The sequence below is a fragment of the Accipiter gentilis genome, chromosome 14 (genome assembly GCF_929443795.1).
Source record: "Accipiter gentilis chromosome 14, bAccGen1.1, whole genome shotgun sequence".
Taxonomy (NCBI): Eukaryota; Metazoa; Chordata; class Aves; order Accipitriformes; family Accipitridae; genus Astur; species Astur gentilis.
In genome coordinates, this window is record NC_064893.1 from 13,450,864 (window position 1) to 13,470,833 (window position 19,970).

At 36.1% G+C, this 19,970-nt stretch overlaps 1 protein-coding gene across 1 annotated transcript; it reads right to left on the reverse strand.

Annotated features, from left to right (window-relative positions):
• Positions 1-2,673: 2,673 nt before the first annotated feature.
• Positions 2,674-19,766, reverse strand: NME8 (NME/NM23 family member 8). The gene is made up of 15 exons (XM_049816738.1): positions 19,734-19,766; positions 19,582-19,639; positions 18,529-18,635; positions 17,414-17,485; positions 16,266-16,382; positions 15,589-15,655; positions 13,639-13,718; positions 11,880-11,972; positions 9,086-9,243; positions 7,617-7,795; positions 6,368-6,512; positions 5,557-5,664; positions 4,660-4,811; positions 3,490-3,634; positions 2,674-2,896 (listed from the first exon to the last, which is right to left on the reverse strand). Exons 1-15 carry the CDS (start codon positions 19,764-19,766, stop codon positions 2,674-2,676), a joined length of 1,737 nt encoding a protein of 578 aa, XP_049672695.1.
• Between the last annotated feature and the right edge of the window lie 204 nt (positions 19,767-19,970).

A 19,970-nucleotide genomic window follows, 5' to 3' on the forward strand; every position in this document is an offset into this window, starting at 1 on the left:
GTAAATTTAATTGTGAGAAGATTTTAATCTGTGAGGCTCAATGGAGTTTATGCTGGAACACATTCCTCCCGACTCTATAAATGCAAATGCTTGCTGATCCCATCACAAGTGCTCAATTCTTAAAAATTACATCCATGTCTATGTCACAGTAATATAAAATTTGAAGAAGAGCACATAGCAGTCTAGATTATGTGTACAATACCTAAGTGTTGTGTTAAACTTTTAAAGAGACAAAGTAATCTCCTAAAATATTGTCAATATTTCAATTACCATGCTTTTGAATGCATGAGATTTTAATCATTCTACAAAAGTCTGTATGTCAAAGATATAAAACCTTCATGAATCTAAATCTCTTCATCAGCTGACTGAAACAGTTATTTTTATTGTTTTGAAATGTATCTCTTAAATTCCTCCTTTCCAAAGCTGCTGAAAAACATTAAGATCAAGAACATATTTAGAAGAAGAAAATAAGCATTAATAAATTAAATGTTCCCACATTTCAATTTGGGCTGGGATACTTATGCAACATGAATAAAAACTGCTGTAGATCTATGCATAATATTTCAATGTAACCAACTGCATCATTTTAACCAAGCACAAAACAGGGATCACAGCTGATACACATGAATATATGAACCTGAATAAATGGAATCCTTCAAAAACTAATAGTTAAACCAAACTGAAAAAAAATGCTATATTGATTAAGGCTGATGTAACAGAGGATGAAGAATGATGGTTAAACAAGCAATAACTCAGTATATAAAATTTTATCACACTTAAACAGGCAGAGCTACTGTACCCCTACAGCTAACTGCAATTTCTAAGACCAGTGCAATAAATGATCCACAGTATTCAAAACCTGTGTATGATACCTATCAAGCTATTTGATTGTGAACTTCCATCAGAATTTTCATGAACTCTTAATAAGACATAAACACATTTTGCTGTTTTCAGCATTTCTGCTCCTGTCAAAAAATAATCCCATCTAAACTTTCAACGTTGTATTTGCTCCCCTGGTAGAGAAGCCATTAACTTGGCAAAGATCTTGGGAAATGAGCTGAATTGATGTATGTGAAATCGCCCTACTCAGGCCTTTTCTGAGACTGCTTCTTGGTTTAAAGTACAATGTGCCAGCACCCAAAAGACCCAGAGCACTGAAATGATGCCAGGAAGAACAGTTTTAATGGGTTTTTTGAAGCAAAAACCAAGCCAAAGAACATACAGCAACTATGAAGTATGCTTCTCAGAACTCACCTCACTGAGGCAACATATAAATTCTGCACTAATCACAACTTCCTACAGGCTAGCTAGCCTCAAGTTGAGTTTATGGCAGTAAAGCAGCTGTAGGTGAAAATGGGCCACCAGGAGAATGCTCAGTCCAACTTCTGGTGGAGGAATGTCTATAATAACAAATGACCCATCACAACAGAAACATTTGTCAGGAAGCTCTTTATAACAGCTAGTTGTATTAAATACAATAGGAACAATACAGAAAGCGTGAGAAAGACTTCACTCTTTCTGGACTTTGCACTTACAATCAATGCTGTGAGTACATTGCTTTAACTGAATGCCATTCTTCAGTATCTCAACCTTCAGCAGACTCAGACAGCAAAAGTGAGAATATATCAGCTACAGAAGAATATTTGTGTTCTTCATGAAAGGCCAGCCAAGTTAGACAGAGACAGGATACAAATTCACTAGTTTGGCAAGGAGGTATATGTCAGGAATAGCTGTTATGTAAGAGCTGACTTTATATTTTACTTCATCTGATATATTTGAATTGAGTAAATGTACTGGAAAGGACCTTCTAGTTTGTTATCCTACCTGTGAGAGTAATTGTTACAAGATGTTTAGGGAAAGGATAAATAAACAATGCAAATGTTTTTCAGGGCCCTGAGGGAACCAATAGGCCTTAATAGCCCTGAGCAGTCTCACCCGGATGCACACCCATACTGTTGGCCAATGGGCCCAGGAGCCCCATTTAAGCTCACACTTGGGCTTAATCCTTGCTTGAGCTGTTTTGCAGGAATACCTGTCTCTGGCCCTCTCTCCTGTTGTTCCTGACTGGACGCCTGAATGGGTCCTGGACCTGGTTCATTATTTGCTTTGTCTGGGATTCTTCATGGACGTGGCTACCCGGTTCTGCTTGGATGCTGTGGGGCTACGGTCATGCTTGGCTCCTGGCTCCTTCTCCCATGTAGGGCATTCTCACACTTGCTGCTGCTCCCTGCCAATGTTGTAGCAGTGCCTCCACTACCCTTCAGCACTTCTCGTTTGTAGGCTGCCTGAACTGGAGGGCTCGATCCACATCACAGTGGATGTGTCATTAATAGTGTTTTAATGACCTGCCTTGACCCTGTTTTTTTCAAGGTCTTTATATACAAAACTCTTTAGACTCCTGGAACTATTGGAAAGGTATAAATCTGTTAAAGTGATAAAAGCAAAACTATCTGTGAAGCGTACATAAAGAAATCTTTACTAACATCAAAGTTCTAACAGGTATTACTTGTTACATTGATATACTTTGCAATATGACAAAAAACTGGCTGATAAAAAATGGATGGAGTATAAAAGAAAATATGTCTGCATATATAGTCTTAAATATAGATGGTTGGGTAGACAAATGCATCTAATGACACAAATATCAATTTTCAGAGATTGTATCATAAGTGTTCAATCTATATCAATCTCTCCAAATATGCACTCAATGCTTTTCAGTGCATGTTCTCTATTAGATGATCCATGAACAGCGTTAGACAAAATATCTTGTGCAAACTGAGCTCGAATTGATTCAGGAGAGGTCGCTTTTGCCACTTCTGGATCGGTTGGACCCATTAGTTGCCTCCACTCTTCCACAGCATTTTCCTTTGTTAAGATCATTACCACTGATGGGCCCCTGTAAAATCAATATAAGGAAGCTCTTACACTATTCTGAGATGCAGACTTAGCTTTGACTTAGGAGGTACCATGAAGGGTTATGATAAGCATGATGCTATCTGAATTTTGTTAAACTGTTTAAAATTTAAAATTTGTTTCTGAGTGTTTTGTTTAAGACAATATCCTATATTCGAAAGCCAAAAAGATTATGATGATCAGCTATTTGGATTTGGACTTTTTGTCCTAAAAATGATTCTCACCCAATCACTTCTGAAGCAAGACAATGCATTCTGTTTTATCAACAGCTATACTAACAGTATTATGAGGAGGATATTTGTCCTACATGGGAAGAACAAGGATTCCATCAGAAGTCAGTTCTTTTTCTGAGATAAAAATCCAAAATAACAGTCACTATCCATAAGTTTGGAAAGAGTTTTAAATCCTCCTTTTAAAGGAAGAGTGTTCCGTGCTAGAAGCGACTAAATTTGCCAGAAAGAGGGACAGAGTGCAAAATCCTTAGCCCACTTTGGATGTAGCATGTTTTGTTGGCAGTGTAAATTCAAAGTTTCATGTACACATACATATCTCTGTATTGTATAACAAGACACTTACTCAGTCATACATGTCACTAAATGTTCAAAAAAGGGTTTTCCTTTGTGATCCTTATAAAACTGTGTAGCCATTTCACGTGTTAAGGCTTCTTCTTTAACCTTTGAGATGGTAAATCCAGCCTCTTTAACTTTTTGCATAATGTCATCTAGGACAGGAACAAGCAAACTCATTCTTGACTGAAACAGTTTAGATGAAAAAAAAAATTTAAAAAGTTTAGATGCAAAAAACCACCCCAACTTTAAAAGTTTCAGAAAATACTAGATGCTTTTTAAAAAAAAAGTCACCAACACCTATTAAAATTCTACTTACAATATCAAACAATCATGGACAATATGACAAACCCTGCAACAGGCCTCTAAAATATACAGAAACCATTGTCATTGAACTAATCCAGCTCTATGCAGGTGACAAACCCAGACTGTTATAAACTATACCAGTAGCACTCACTGTGGTTTCTCACATTGGACAGAATGTGGACTGTAGTTGTAATGCTCTATCACACACCAGCTGGCCTGCTAAAATCAATCTGGATTGTTCCAAGAGGGGGAGAAAGACTCGCAAAAGCCAATGATGAATTAACATTGGAAAGGCTACTGAAATTTGTTAGGAGAGAAAAGAAGAATGCCAAGAAGAGGCTTTGGATATAAGGTTTAAAAAAAGTGGCAGCAAAAATCTTTAAGGTAAGATTCCAAATTGTACAGAGTGTTCCTTTTACTTTGACCTTTCCTCCTCATTCCCATTGTCTAATGGCAAGTTAAACCAAGGACGGGAATGCATCTAATTGAGCAATGACCCCTTTTGAGTCAGTAGAGATACCTGTCTGAAATAAGTAACATGAATTTGGAAAGCCTCTCTCTTCTTTGACTTGGAAGGATGCTGGGCAGCTACTTTGGCCAAGTACCTGGCTTTTAAACAGTTTAACTTAGCTAAGAACTCTCTCACTTCAATTCACTGCCATTCTTGTAAATAAAGAGCTATAGGCAGCTTAAGCAAAGAAATTTGAGATCTCAGTATGAATTATGCAAGCCCTATAAAAGCATTTCTCTGTATGGAAAAAATATTTCAAAGAATGAAAAGAATGCATCTGACAGGATTTACTGCAGTGTACATTGGTAATATTTTGTAGAAATTACATCAGTAGACTTAGCCCATACTTTCTAGATCACTTACCTTTATGCTTTTTAGCAGCTGCAGGTTTGATTAATGCCAAAGTGTGCTCCTCAGGGAAGAAGAACTGTAATTCCTTCTGAGCATCATCAGGTGTAGAACTACCATGCAGCTGACCAATAGGTATGTTGCTGACTGCATACTTTGCACGTAAACTAAGTCATTTAAAGAGTGAAGTTACTTAAAGGAATAGCCATTTTGAGCTTTAACTATGACTAGCCTTAACCCAGTGAATATAAATTAATGTTGATATGGCGACTTAAGTGCTTGATGATCTCTCTGTAGGAGTAAGAAGCCTTCATTGTCTACAAAAAGAACAATCAACTTTTTAATTAACGATCTGAAATATGAATACCTTTCCTCCCAGCTCTCATCTTGTTATATTTCCAAGATAATACCTGTTCTTTCTTAATGAAACAGCACTTCTGTCAACAACAGGTAAGATGACGCGGCAGCAGTTTCTTAGAACAATACAATAAGCAGGTAAAACTAAGATGTCCGTTTATAAAGTGTGTAGGAGAAACTTAAGTCACAAATAAAATATTCTACTGATGCAAAGTTTTCATTAAGCTGAGAAAATAAGCATCTGTTCTAAAAAATAATGGTACTATTTCGAGAAAAAGAAAGAATGAGATATTACCAATATTATTTCTCTGACTCAAGAGATCTGCTTTCACTTCAATACCTGTTTTTAAACTCAGCTGTTCATTGTGTTTAGCAGCCATTATTTCTGAAAAAATGCTATAGTTTCGATGTGTAATACAACACTTCCAAGAAAAGCTTAACAAACTACAGAAATATGTATCAGTTCCCAGATGATGGCACTATAGCTACACCAGTTGGAGTGTGGTGTTCATTGAGATGAGGAATGTGAAAGTAAATTACTATTTTAAGTATTACCTGTTTGGATTTTCCTTCATAGCCTCTTCAACAGTCTTTGGGCCTAATAAATCTCTCCAGTGTGCTACTGCATTTTCTCGTGTTAGAGCAAGTATAAGGGTTGGACCACTGTGAAATGGAAAAACTGGCATTAAAAAAAAAAAAAAAGAAACTCTCTGTAATTTGTAAAAGTAATTTGATTATACATAGCCCAGGCTTGGAAAATGAGCTCTTATACTGAAGGATTTTAAAACCAATATCTGTTTAAACAGATACAGTCAGATAAAAACTTTTGGGGCTTAAACATGAATTTAAATTTCACAGTTACTGAATGTTACTACAACAGCAAGAATGTTATAGAATTGGGCTATGTCTTTATCATTAGACATAAAAATGCTGATCAGCTCCAAAGTTTTTGTCCCAGCCATATCCCAACTTCCTCTGAAGGCAATATCCAAACATGATTTATTTTTCCTCCCTGAGGAATCCAGCACACAGCCTGGATGAAGATTTCAGAGCTTTCCTACAGACAACCTAAATGCAGCCTTCCAGAGTGGAGCTCGACTGGTTTCACCAAATCAATGGAATTTGCTGCTGACTTTGACATCATACATACAGAGATGGAGTAGCTAGTAATTTTTAAAAAACCTCATTTATTTACCTGCTGTACTTGGGAATTACCTCATCTGCAGTTGTCTGATCCTGTTTTCAGTTTTACTAAACTCTCAGATACATGGGTATCTTGTAGCCATGTATCATTCAGGCTAATTAGTCATTGTGAAAATTTCAGTCTTATTTATAGATCCACATTCTCATTATTCATTCATAGTACCTGGTCATTTGCTCTAGAAGGACTGGGAAGTAGTCTTGATTTTCATGCTCTTTGTAGAATTCACGTGTTTGTTCTTCAGATAGGATTATTTCTTTCTGCATTGCTATTTTGAAGCCATCGTCCTTTATTCTTTGCAGGACAGAATCTGTTTAATATATTGAAATAACGCTAAATTGCATCCATTCATTAATTTGCACATTTGAGAAGAAATGGCATGGGCTTTCCAAGTATAATGTTAAATTTTTACAGGTGAATTAATTTCCTAATTGAAGAACAGAAAACCAACTTCAAGCAACTGCTGGAGGGCTTCAGTAGTTGCCTGGACACTCAGAATGCTGATGCTCACCTTCTTAAGGCTTTCTCTCACTTCAGAAACCTCAGTTGGAACTCCTGACTGAGAAATATGATATGTATTACTATCACCAGGGGAAAATCTAAGGTTTGAATAGGTGGATATTCATTTAACTAAGTCTTACAAGACCACGTGTGTAAGTAAGCAGTATTTGGGACAAGTCAAAAATGACTCTATAATTACCTACACTGCAGAACTGCTGCTCTAAGCACCATACCAGATAACAATCAAGAAAATAAATACACAAGGAGAGGTCAAGATTGTAGTCTTTAAGATCTCTGTGCATAGGTTATTTCAAGTACAGAGGTCCTCAAGTTATAAATAAAAATGCTATCTAGAATCTAGGAAGAAATGCAAATATATGCCTGAGAAAAAAAGTAAACTTGTTTGGATGGAGCTTAATGCAAATGGGGTAGATTTTTTGATACAATCTGTAAAATGCTGTCTGTGTAGACTTGCCCTTCTGTAGCACTACCTTGTGCAGCACAGAACACCCTGGGTCAGATCTTTTTCACCTTTCCACTGATATACTTTGGACCTGCCATACAAGAATAATACCAGCTACTTTCTTATGGTGGGAAGTATGATCCCCTATACTATGCTTTTAAAATGCTAGCTTCTCTGAGAGGTCTTCTAGAAACATTCCATCCAAATAGACAATCTAAAGACATTCTTGAAAAATCAACTAAAGGAACAAAATAGCATTGCCAATTACATTCTCAATATATCAAAATCATTAACCATGTAACTTTTTTCCTGACAAAGATTACTGTTGACTTAATGCTAGGGAGACAATATAACCTAAGAGCATTTCATTAATAGAGTTAGAACTTTTAAAAATCAAAATATGAGACTTTTTCTATATCCTAGATAGAAAATGTAGTTATTAACACTTACGTCGTCTTTCCTTTAAGAGAGAAGGTCTAATTAAGGCCAAAGTCTTTTCAACATTTTGGTCTGTCCTCTTTATTCCAAAATTTGGGAAAAAAAAGGCAAGTTGTCTACTGGCATCTTCTACACTGTCTTGCACATCACATATATTTAATATAGTCTCAGTTTCATGGGTTCCTTCCAACCTAATGAGACACAAAGTAATACAGTATTTAAGTCACTGCATGCATTGTGTTATCAGTTGACTTCTTGAAAATGTACTTTCTTAAAGTTTAGTGAAACATAAGAATAGAATGCCAAACTAAGTTTTTATTAAATTCAGATTCATGACTAATGTTTCTGAGAAAATAATTATTAATCTTCTCAAAAAGTGCCTTGTCATGTGCTATGAAAGAGAAATCTCAGCCATGCAGCTTTTCTAATTCCCCTCTAGCTTATTCAAAATAGTCTCTCTGTTTCATGAGACAGAATTACTACTGAGAAGTGTACAGTGTATCATGAATGATCAATAAAAGGATTGTGCTTAATTCATGTACAGCATGATCATAAAAATGATAGCACTACAGAATTGTCTTTAACAGAGGTACTTCTCATTGTTACTTGCCTGCATTTCTAAGGTTTATTTAGCTACGTAAAGACAGTCATTCTTGGCCACTTAGAGAAAATGCAATATTCCCCCGTTGTACTAAATTAATGCAGAAAGAGATACAGCAGACATCAACAAAAATATCAATTATTATGGCAAGTTCTTTTTTGGAACAGTATTTAAATTCATGTTGCTTTAAGTAAATCTCTTGTCTAAATATAAAACTCGATCCAATATTTGAATTCTTGTGAACACTGTCTTTATTGTCTGATTCTGTGTATGCAACTATCATCCTCTTTAAAATTCTCTACAAATACTTGGCATAGGAGAAAACCAGACATTTCAAGATACCATGGTTGTGAACAGCTAATCCTTACAATTTTTTATGCATCTTGGGAGGGGGAACAAAACCCCAAACTGTCCCACTTGTTTGCAGGCTTTTACAGAGTGGTCCCAGGGAGCACAGCACGATTCAGGTGTCCCGTCTCCCTTGGGCCACTTCTACAGCTTCCCAGCATACATGGGAGTAAACATGGGCAATGCTGGCAGTCACTTTGTCTGGGTGAACTAGTATGAAGTGGAATTGCATGGACTACACCAGCTTTGAAGTGTAGCACGGTTCCCATTCAAGGTTAGTTCTGAAAAAGCAAGAGATCGGTGCCCTTTGCTTGTCACCTTTACCTAGGAAGCATGGAGTTTCTATGTTCCCACAGAAACTGTGATTGCATGGCTAGTGGTGGTCCCGTGAAGGACCAGGTGAAGAGCTCTGCCTGCTCCCTGGACCCTGTGAACCAGAGGAACATAAGTGTCCATAAGAATGTGCCTTGATTTATGGTGTGCTCTGAATGCTGCAACTGAATCACATATACACATTTTCACTGGGAGTTACCTGTCTGGCTTCTCAGCCTCAGGTTCATCAGGCACACTCTCACTCGATTGATGTAGTTCTTTCCAGTGAGGAATAGCATCAGTTGCTTCTTTTTTAGTGATTACCAAAACGTGGCATGGTCCACTCATCATGAATTGAACAAAATCATCAAAATCAGGCTAAAAAACATAATTTTCCCCCAATGACTTGCTGGAACTCTGAGTTTATCATCAGAAATGAGACAACCATCCTGTTCAAATCAACTCATAATTCCTGTTCTAAAATGGCATTCACATACATTACTCAAAACCCTGTCAAATTGTTTGGGAAGTTTTTTGATCAATCATTTGAGGCAACAACATTTTAAAATGTCTAAAACAAAATTAACTGAGATAAAAGAAGTCATGGAACTACACTAAGCAAACACCACATGTTCTTCCAGGTTAAAATGCAAATGACGAGAGTGAAGAGAATGACCTAGAAATTCGATGTGCTCAAATGCTATGCTTGCAGTAGCACATATAGTGTGACACAACAAACTGCAATACAGTTCCATTAATAATTTTTGAAACTAAAAATCATGTAGCTGGCTGTAAATATAGAACACTGAGATATTTGCAAGACATTTGTAGGCTTTTCTTTCATTTTCTTTGCTATGTTCTTTTCACTCCCTTCAGTTTCAACCTTCAATCCTATAAATGTACATTTTCATCAGAAAATAACTTTTGAAGCTGTTGTGAGTTTTTAATATTTTTTCCTTGTATGTCACCTTTTACTTCAATATTGTGGATTTCCTCAAATATCTTCTCTCCTTTTAAATATTTGACTAAATCTTTTCTTTACCAGTCACACTTATCTGACTGTGTATCATACATTTTTCCTTTAATAATACAAGTATGAAATATTCACATGTATGCTTTCAATTCATTGCTTTTCTCTTTCAATTATCTTCATACTATGCATACACTTAACCCATTTCACAAGATGAACAAATTTGAAAGATTCAGAATAAATGCAAGTACAAGAACATTTAGTATGACATATAAAGGGAGCGTTTATACTGTTGCGTCTTCAAAAGTACATTTGCTCATGTTAGAAGAAATAGGTGTGGCTATTAGATTTGGCTGTCCTGGGTCACCCAGCTTCATCATTAAAAAGAAACAATTTCTGCTTCCAGTTATATCTGAAGGTCTATTGCTTTGAGTCTCCATTCTGTTAAAACTGGCAGCCTCTGGACCTTCAACAAGCTTGCAGAGTATTAAATTGGAAATAATTTTGCCCACTGAGCACAAAGGAATCTATATTCTATTTTGTCACATTAACATAATTATTTTTCAGTCTAAAATTACACTTAAAGAATGGCAAGTAATTGGCTCCTCAATATGCATAGGGCCCTCTGGACCACTTGTTATAGTTCATAGTAGTTTTGTTATTCTACCTGTCCTGATGGAGATTTGCTGCGGTGTAGTCGTGCTGCCATGTATCAAGCATCGCATGCTTCTCTGTCTTTGTTCCTCCCACGTCTCCCTCTATACCTAACTAATCTCAAATTTGGCTGCTGTTCTCATGAAGATGACTTATTTTTACCTCCATTTCAAAACTGCCTCTGTCTAAACTACAATCCCAGCTTTGCCAAAACCAAGCTCTTCATGACTCCTTACAAGCTCTCCCTGTTACTTCCTTTCTAAACCATAGGGCAGCCATCTGGTGATTATTATCAGATTTCTTTTTTCCCTCTGGCTTCAGCAGGAACCATCTTGTCTCACTCTCATTCATTTGGAATGCCACAAGAACACTTTCCCAGCTCCTTTTGATTATGACAACCCTTTCATTGATCCCTTCCATTGGTCCTTCTAAAAATATCAAACAAACTAGTTGTCTGCATATAATTCCAGCCTCTATCTTACACAGATATTAAATAGGAGAAGGTATAAATATTTGCTAAGCAGCTTTATTTTTGTGATTCAGATCCTTCTGTAGAGTTAACTTTAGCTATCATACTGCCAAAGCACTTGACAATATCCAGGTGATAGTTTGCTAGACCACTGCCATTTAGTGGTGACCAATATAATTTCATTGTTTTCTTGAACTTTCTGTCTGTTCTTAGCTATTTGTTGTCCCCTAATATAGGATAAGACCAGAAAAATAAACATCAATGGAGATGCTTTCTTTTTCTGCCTGTGCACGTGCTTATTCTTAGTACTACCCCATGATAAAAGCTGTAAAGAAGAAAAAACGTATTATATAGTGCTACTTATTTTCTGGCTGGAAGAGTACATGTCAAATAGATACATACTGTCATATAGATGACACTGGATTTTGGTAACGTGCTACATTTCAGCACTGAACAGCCCATGTTTAGGGCCATGACTAAGGGTCATACAGATTCTAATAACAGAAAGGACTACAAGAGTACATGTCAAATAGATACATACTGTCATATAGATGACACTGGATTTTGGTAACGTGCTACATTTCAGCACTGAACAGCCCATGTTTAGGGCCATGACTAAGGGTCATACAGATTCTAATAACAGAAAGGACTACAAAATCTTTTGGTATTTAATTGGAGTTCAGTTTAATTCAGTTGGAATGTTAGAGTGCTACCAAGCCATATTTTTATGAATCGGTAAGAAAAAAAGAGAGATACTACCTCCTTTTTTCTGATAATATCTGCTTTTTTCTGTGTACAAAGTCTACATTAATTCAGTTCTTCAACATACTAAAAATTCACAAGACAGAGATTTGTGAACACATATAGCTACAATGATATGTTTTACCTGTTCCTTTTGTTTAGCTTTTAGTTTGTTTTTACCTGTTCTTTATTCCGGGCATAAAACACTCTGATCTGCTCTTCAGTTAGCATTTTCTCTTCTGCTGCTTCAATCTCAAATCCTGCATCTCTAATCTGCAATTATTCAGTTATTACTTGGTGGCATTTGAAAATGGATATATACAAAATCATATGTTATTGTAAATCTAAAGATTGATTGATTTTGGAAGCTATCTTAAGTTTAAAATTCTCTGAAATATTGCAAATATAACTGCTACATGTGCCTAAACTGAAGTTCCAGCTTTTCAAAGCACTTCGCTAAATTCAGGATTATAATGCTCATTAAGTTAATGTTTGTGAAAAATACAGTGCAGTTCAATGTATGTATTCCTTCAGTAGATAATAATCCCTTTTATTTAACATTGAATAAACTCATTTTAACCATTGTGAGTGATTAACGTGCAACCACTTCTAAAAATGTTGTTATAACTGGTATTATAATCATAGTAGTCATATAAATCTGTACTTGTCAACAGTTGTTGTATTAGGCTAAACTACTTGGCTTTAGAAACAACAAATAAACAAAAATGAAATGTATTTTATGATTATCAATTTTAAGTTACATTACTGCACTAAATTCAAGTATGTGCAAGAGATGGACACTTACATGACTTATATCAAAATTCATAGTCCACTGGTATGAGGTTTATAGCACATACTGATATTTAAACAACAAAGGCACTGCCCAGCCCCAGTACCGATCACACGCCACTATTAATCTGCTTACCAGCACTTTGCTCTTTAAAAGCCCCTACGATGGTGCTGAGTGTTCCCAGACTGCCTTGACAAGGCTGAGTGCGGAAACAGTATGGGTACACACCTCATAAGGCAGTGCAAAGGCAAAGCCAAGGAGCAGCTGCCCAGCTCCAGCTAAATTGCTTTCAAGCACAGCCTGCTTTTTCTGCCTTTACTGAGCTTCTTTCCTTTCTGGCCAAGGTAGAGTAATTGCAGAAACAATCTATACAGCGCCCCGGTTTTCCTTCCTGCAGTCACTGGCCCTGCCATAATCCTTTTTAAAATTAGCATAATTTTATCTTGATATCTAGTGTTATGAGGCATATTTTTTAACAGAAACAGTGAGAAATTCCTGTAATTGCCATGAGCATTACTATTGTATCATATTCTGGAAAGCAAAAGAATTTTTCTTTCATTGTGTGACGGCTAAAACAAATACTGAATTCTTGGATGCACCCTGGCATACTTGCTGGAATCACATTCTTCACTGCATGAACAAATATTGCACTACTGACAAATATTAGTGTACAATTACTAGTGCACATGGATTAGCCTTATCATCTACATGCATATATTGTCACATCTGTCTGCGCACACACTCTCTCTTCCATAAGAAACTGGTTAGTTGATTTTTGTGTGCCTACCATTCTTCAAGATGCTATGTGAAGAATTAACTTCACCACCACGATCTCTAGTTCTTGTTTCTATTGTGATATGAGGGAAAAAAGACACTTTTCTGTTTGCAGATTTCATGTGTCACTGGTCGGCACAGTATAAATCAAAGTCACACCTCATCTACTGACATAAAATATTAAAGCAATAGTATCAATGCAAACACCATATTATTTCAGGTCAAAATTATAATGCTTTTATCATCCTTATCAGAGAAGCATTAACAGATCTTGTTCTAAAGCCTGGGCATAAATTCGGATCTACTTAATCTTACATCTTGCTACTACGCATCTTAACTAAATAGGATGAATGAATCTTTTCAAATTCTGTCTACCTTTTGTTTAATTTCTTCTACGCGTCCCTTTAAGACATCATCAGGTTTTATAATGCCAACAGAATATCTGACTACTACTTCTGGAAAAGGGAAAAAAATCATGTGTCAATGAATACATTTATCAAAATAAATACACAACTAAATTTTCCATTAGTTACAAGTGGGTTTCTTTAAATAATTCTCCATTTTAATATTGAGATGGCCAAACAGTGGTTCCAAAAAATAAGGGACTCCAGAACTTAAAGCATGTCTTGGAGTGCAGGACCATCCTTGGCCATCCCTGGAATCCACATTCCTGATGAACCACTGGTGTTTTGGGTAATATGGTGGAGAAATGGTTCGCATGCAGCTAGGTGTGGTAGAAAACTGCAGTTTAAGATGGATGCTTTGTCTACGGAGCTCTGTATGTACAAGACTAGAAATTTGAAAGGAATGAGTATTACTAGGGAAAATTCACTAAGTGAAAATCTGTATGAATATTGGAGATTTCCAGTAAAATACACATTTCTTGTCATAGTAGATGTTTGTTTCCTCCCTCGGATTGTGGATGCTGAAGTAACACATGCTTGCTAACACAATCTAATGTTTAAAACAACAGGTGTTCCTGGTTGTAGACATACTGTTACAACATCCGTAGCGTACAGATCCCTGCAAAATGACAGAAAGTGGTCAGAAGAGAACATAAACTACATCATCTTTGCAGAATGTGAAGCGTACAGTTCAGCATTAGAATGTAATTCAATCAGATCCCAAACACTGTAGAAGAACTTAATGATAGCTCTAACAGAAACACCAGGCTACTAATTTGTTTCCTATACTAGAAAACACTCATAGGCACCTGCATGTGGTAAGGAAAATATTCCCACAAAATGTCAGTGTATTATGGCTTCTGAAGGATCCCCTGATCTCAAGCTGAACCCAAGCTGAAAACCCTGTTCCCTGATTTTGTTGCACGTTTAGGTTCCATTGATTAGTGTGAAGTCTGTATATACTTCCTGAAGGGTTTCTGATGCTGTACAACTAGATCTCAGAGGGTTTATGAGAAAAAAAAATAGGCTAAAGCTGAGGTCAGGAATATGTCACTTGAACCATACAATAAAGAAGGCATGAAGAGGAAGAAGGGACATGACTCAATCTGCGACTGTGATCTAATGCCTTCTTACACGAAAAAAAAGGCAAGATCAAGAAGAAGGAGAGGATGGAGGAGTTTATTCCATCTCAATGTTGCCAAATGGCATTCTGTGTATACATGAAGTAGTAGGAAGCTTCAGTAGCCACAGATAAGAATAAGAATAAGAATAAGAATAGAAAAGATGTAGGTCCCAGCTCATGACAAGCCTGAGATAAATCATAGACATGAAACTCACAAACAGTTTGGTGCTTATTTTTCCATCTTTTTGGAACCCTATCTTACTATTGTGGATTTATGCTCATATGTAAGTCTGTTCTTTAGTTCTTTAATCTGGTGAAAGTTAATTAAAAATAATCTGAGATACAAGGCATGCCATTCCTTCACAGATTAACTCTTCCAATCCTCTCAGGTTGCCCCCATCTTGGTATTCCTGCAGAACATCCAAGGGTTAACAAACACCACCTCAACAAAAGTGCATAGCTAACACAGGGACTGTGTAGAAGTGACTTTCAGGCATTGGTTTTACACAAGAAAATTTCCTGGCACATAGCACTGCTGCTATGTGCCAGGAACCTGAAGTATGAAGGTTCCCAAAGAGGGGGTAAAAATACTAATGATGACAGTCTGATATCTTAATTCCTTACAGAAGAAAGCTTCCCCTCCGTTTGATATCCTTAATCATAGCCTCTCATATTATCAACTCAATCAAAGGAAGGTCTGTTAGTGCTGGACATACCCGATTCTTAATCAAATAGCTAAAAAGACATTTGTTCTTTTTCTTTCTGTTAACATTTCTAAAATAAGTCAAATATATTTACCCTCAGGTACAGGCTCCTCAACAGTCTCTTCTGATGATTTCTCTTCTAGGAAAACAAGTTCATCTACCTAAAGTAATAGCAAATAGAGTAAAAGTACATCACCAGTGCAAAACTAAAGTCACCAAACAGATTGTCAGATCTTTACAACATTTTTAGTTTAACCTAAGATCATCTTTGCTACCCTGGAAAGCAGGCGATTCTAAGAAAGACCTTGGGTTAGCCTCATTTTCCTTAACTGAGCTACAGTTTGTTAAAGTTTCCTTTTACTGTAAGCAGAGTTCTTTGATCTCCATTTTCACTCAAACCAAGCAATAAGATGTGATTATTTCCCATGTCTGTATTTGTTCCATATTATGTATTGCTGTTAAGTTATATATGAAAAATACTTAGTCCTGAAAGAAAAAAGATGACTAGAACTTTTACGTGTTAGTGACTTTTTGTCCATCTCTCCATTCCTTCCATTAACAGGCTAACCTGTAAATTTCTTAAGCTTTAATAAAGTACCATTTAATGGAAATTTCTAAAAAAAAAACCCCGCCTCACATATGTCACTTTACTGTTAAGAAAAAAACACAAAAAATTAAACATTACCAAACCCACTATCGCAGGCATTTAGAGAAACCATGTAAGTGTAATAAAAATACTCATTTATATTTAAATATCTGTTTTGTGAGTACCTCGTCACGTTCCTTCTGTCCAGCTGCAATTTCCCTCTCTTCTTGCACTAGCTCTGTTATTTTCTTACTTATAAGAGAAGCATTTACACCTCTCACTACTGTAATAATTTTGCCATTCTGTAAAAGAGAAAATAATACTCTTGGTGAGTTCTCGTCACTTAGTTTACACATTTATTTAAGTTTTGGAACATGCTATATCTCGCTATTTTTTCCAGCAACAGGACTACTTCCTATGCCCACTGAAGTGAATAACAAAGCTACTACTGCCTCTACTAGTTCAGGATGAACCTTTCTTGTTTTACTTTCTCCCTTCCTTCTCCACCTAATTTTCCGTGTTTATTTCTAGGCTCACCATTAATAGTACAGTCAGAAGTAAATGCAAATACAGAAGTTACTACCTCTTAATTTCCGTAACATGGAGTTTTCTATCTTTTTATTTGTGTTATGTTTTTCAGTGGGTGCTCTACCGCATTCAGGCGCACCATACTGAAGCTAACTACTGGTGATCAAAGATACTGCTAACTTCACTTGGCAGCATTCAGATTCAAACCTGAAAGTGTCCCAAAAAGTATCGTTCTTGGCCCCTAGTTGTGGGAATTCGAATCGTAGCACCGTGAAGTCAAAAACCCCACCGCCTCCTAAGTGAGGAGCGTTCTACAGTAGTGGCCTAGCAGAACAATTCTCCTGTATCCATCAGTGAGAGATAATAAATATATTATTAATTGTTGCAATTGCACAGGTGTGAGAAATGCAATTTTATTTGTTTCTCTCAAAAACCTGAAAGTGGCAGGAAATGTAAGTCTTTTTCCCTGAGGGAAAGTGTGCATAAAATGGTCATTTTGGTGTAGGCACTTTATGTGAGGCAACCCTGGAAAAAACTTACATGGATTTCTCACTAAGTAACTACCAAAACTGTGGCTACCACAAATCTTCTGTGGCTGTATGTGCAGCAGCCACAACAAAAATGTGCTCGAGAACCATAGATTTCAGCATGGGAAACAGCCTCAAGTAAACATCTGATGATATGATCCTACATACTGTAAAATGTAAAGATCTGATTTATACAGCTTCACATTTGTTTTTAATCTACTGAAAAATTAAAGCAAAAGTAGGCAGCACATTAAAAGAAACTGATGTGATGTACTTACAACACAAAAAAGAAAGACAGGTTCACATTTATTCCTAAATGGTTGCAGAGTTGGAATGCTGTCAGCCTCTGCCTGAAGTCAGATGAAAAAGATTATATAAAGTGTGTATATGTATGCATATATATACATATAAACCATTTTGCCTGCAAGAAGACTGCAGTCTTATATACTTTGGTATTGCACACTCAAACTGCAGTCTTAAACACAACTAGCAGTCCTTACGGCACTTGCTGGTGATGAAGAAAGAATGGGTTTGGTAACATGAGATTGGCCTCCCTTCATATTACAGCAGCTAATCATGGAAAAATACCTTATCCTAATACTGTTTTTCCCATGTAGGTTACAATAACATACATAAATGAGGAAGTAGCCCACACAGTCTTGATGGAAGAGGTTATCCACTGTATTAAGTTCTTTGTGATGTGGCCAACTGTATGAAAACACTTGAGATTATCTCTGAACATAACTGCCTGCTTTTCTGTGTATAAAAAAATACATGTATTTTCTGCAAAAAAATGCCTTGATCAGGCAATTGAAAGTTTTCAGTAACATGAAAAAGGATGAGCTTGGTCAACATCTGGGAGGAACTGAATTTGTGCAACAAATCGAGCTACTTCAAATATGATGTATACCTCCTATTTTATATTACTAGTGTAGAGCAATATTTTTACTACTACAGTTTTGTGATAATTTATTTTTCAATTCCCCCTTTTTGTTCTCTTAAGAATGAAATACAAGGGAATATTTGGAAAAAAGATGTAACAGCATTTTTCAGGGATGTAAGAATTTTAAATGTGATAATCCATAATGTGGAGACTTAAAACTAAAAATCATATAGTCTGGCTTTTGCATGTTTCTTCAATCTTATCAAGAAAAACAAGTTGTGGGATATTGGCTCCCTTTCTATTATAGCTCCTTCCATATTTATTAACATTTCTATTCTACCTCTAAACAAAGTCTGACGAGGAGATATGCAGAAGAAGAGACAACCAGGCCAAAATTATGATGACTCAGCATAAGGACAGTAAAATGAAAGCTCTGTATATGCAGACAGATAAAAAGATATATTTAAAATAAAACACAAATAAAGTTCCATACAGAATTCACATCCTTACCACCGCAAAATGCAACACATCATCTTCACCAAACTCGTTCTTCAGTTTTCTGAATAAATTCACCACAGCTTTGCAAGGACCACACCAAGCTTGATACACATCTATCACTAAAATGTAATAGTTTGGAATTACAAAGAGCTGACTTGTGGAACTTATAAAAGGAGACACATTTATGAGTGTGTTGGAACAGTACTGAGAAGGTGTTCACATGCATCTTTCAGTTCTCTTCTAGTCAGTGAGTGAATGCATCACGAATACATCAATGTATTCAGTGGATACATACAGTTTCCTCTTTTATTTCAATTATTTTTGATATCAACAACCTACTTCACAATACTGTTTGAGATGATTAATCCAAACAGCTACATTTCTCTCATATTCCTTTTCCTTTTAATTTTTCTTTTTCTCTTTCCACTGTTGGTTCTCATTCTTATCTAGATCTGTATTCTACAGGATTTTTACCTCCCTGAGCCCATGCAGATAATTTCTTTCCCATTACTGTTTGTCTGTACATATGATCCCATTACAGATTTGTTCCTTCTACCCAAACACAATTCCTAGGAGACCCAGGAGACATTGTTATTGGACCAAGCAAACTGAAAACGGGATAATACACATCATAGGACATGCGGTCTCAGGAATGCTGACCAATTAACTGCTAAGTACAACTGTACAGTAGTAATTTAGTCTGTTCAAGATTTTAGTGAAAAACTTCCACAAAAGTGCCCAACCCCCTACCATACAGAATACCATATTGGAAAGGTATTTTCTAAACATTGGTGCATAACAGTGGATAAAATAATGGATAATATGATTTGTGAAAAGTATTTATCATAGATGACAGTTTATATTCATAACAGAATATATAAATTTATAAATATATTAATATAGCCTTTCTTTAAGAGATAATATGGCACTAGTCTAGATTTATGACAAGTATCTATTAAAGATGATATGATATGTAAGTACGAAAAACTGTACATATTCTTCATGAGACATTGAACTGTACATATCTTCATGAGACATTACACAGAAAATAGTAACAGTTAGTACCTACTACACCTCTTGTCAGCAACATTTCATCCCACTGGTTTTGATTGGTTATTATGGCCTGAAATAAAATGAATTGTCATTTTAACATCTTAAAAAGGCAGAAAAAAAAATCTATTGATCTCTAGAATTGTCCAAGTAATTAGGATGTATACCTGGAACTGGATTTCTTTCTTCTTGCCTGCCATTTCCCTGTGATTGTAGGAAACATATCAAAATATGAAGCACATTTAACAGTTTTTTAAAAGAACATGTGACATGCAGAACTGATTTATATGGTTTTCAACACAGCACTGCCTTCTGACTCCCTTAAAAATTAACACAACTGAAGCCCCTACAACAATGGCAGTTACACCCCACGCCAGACTTCTGTGTAGCAATATACAATTTAT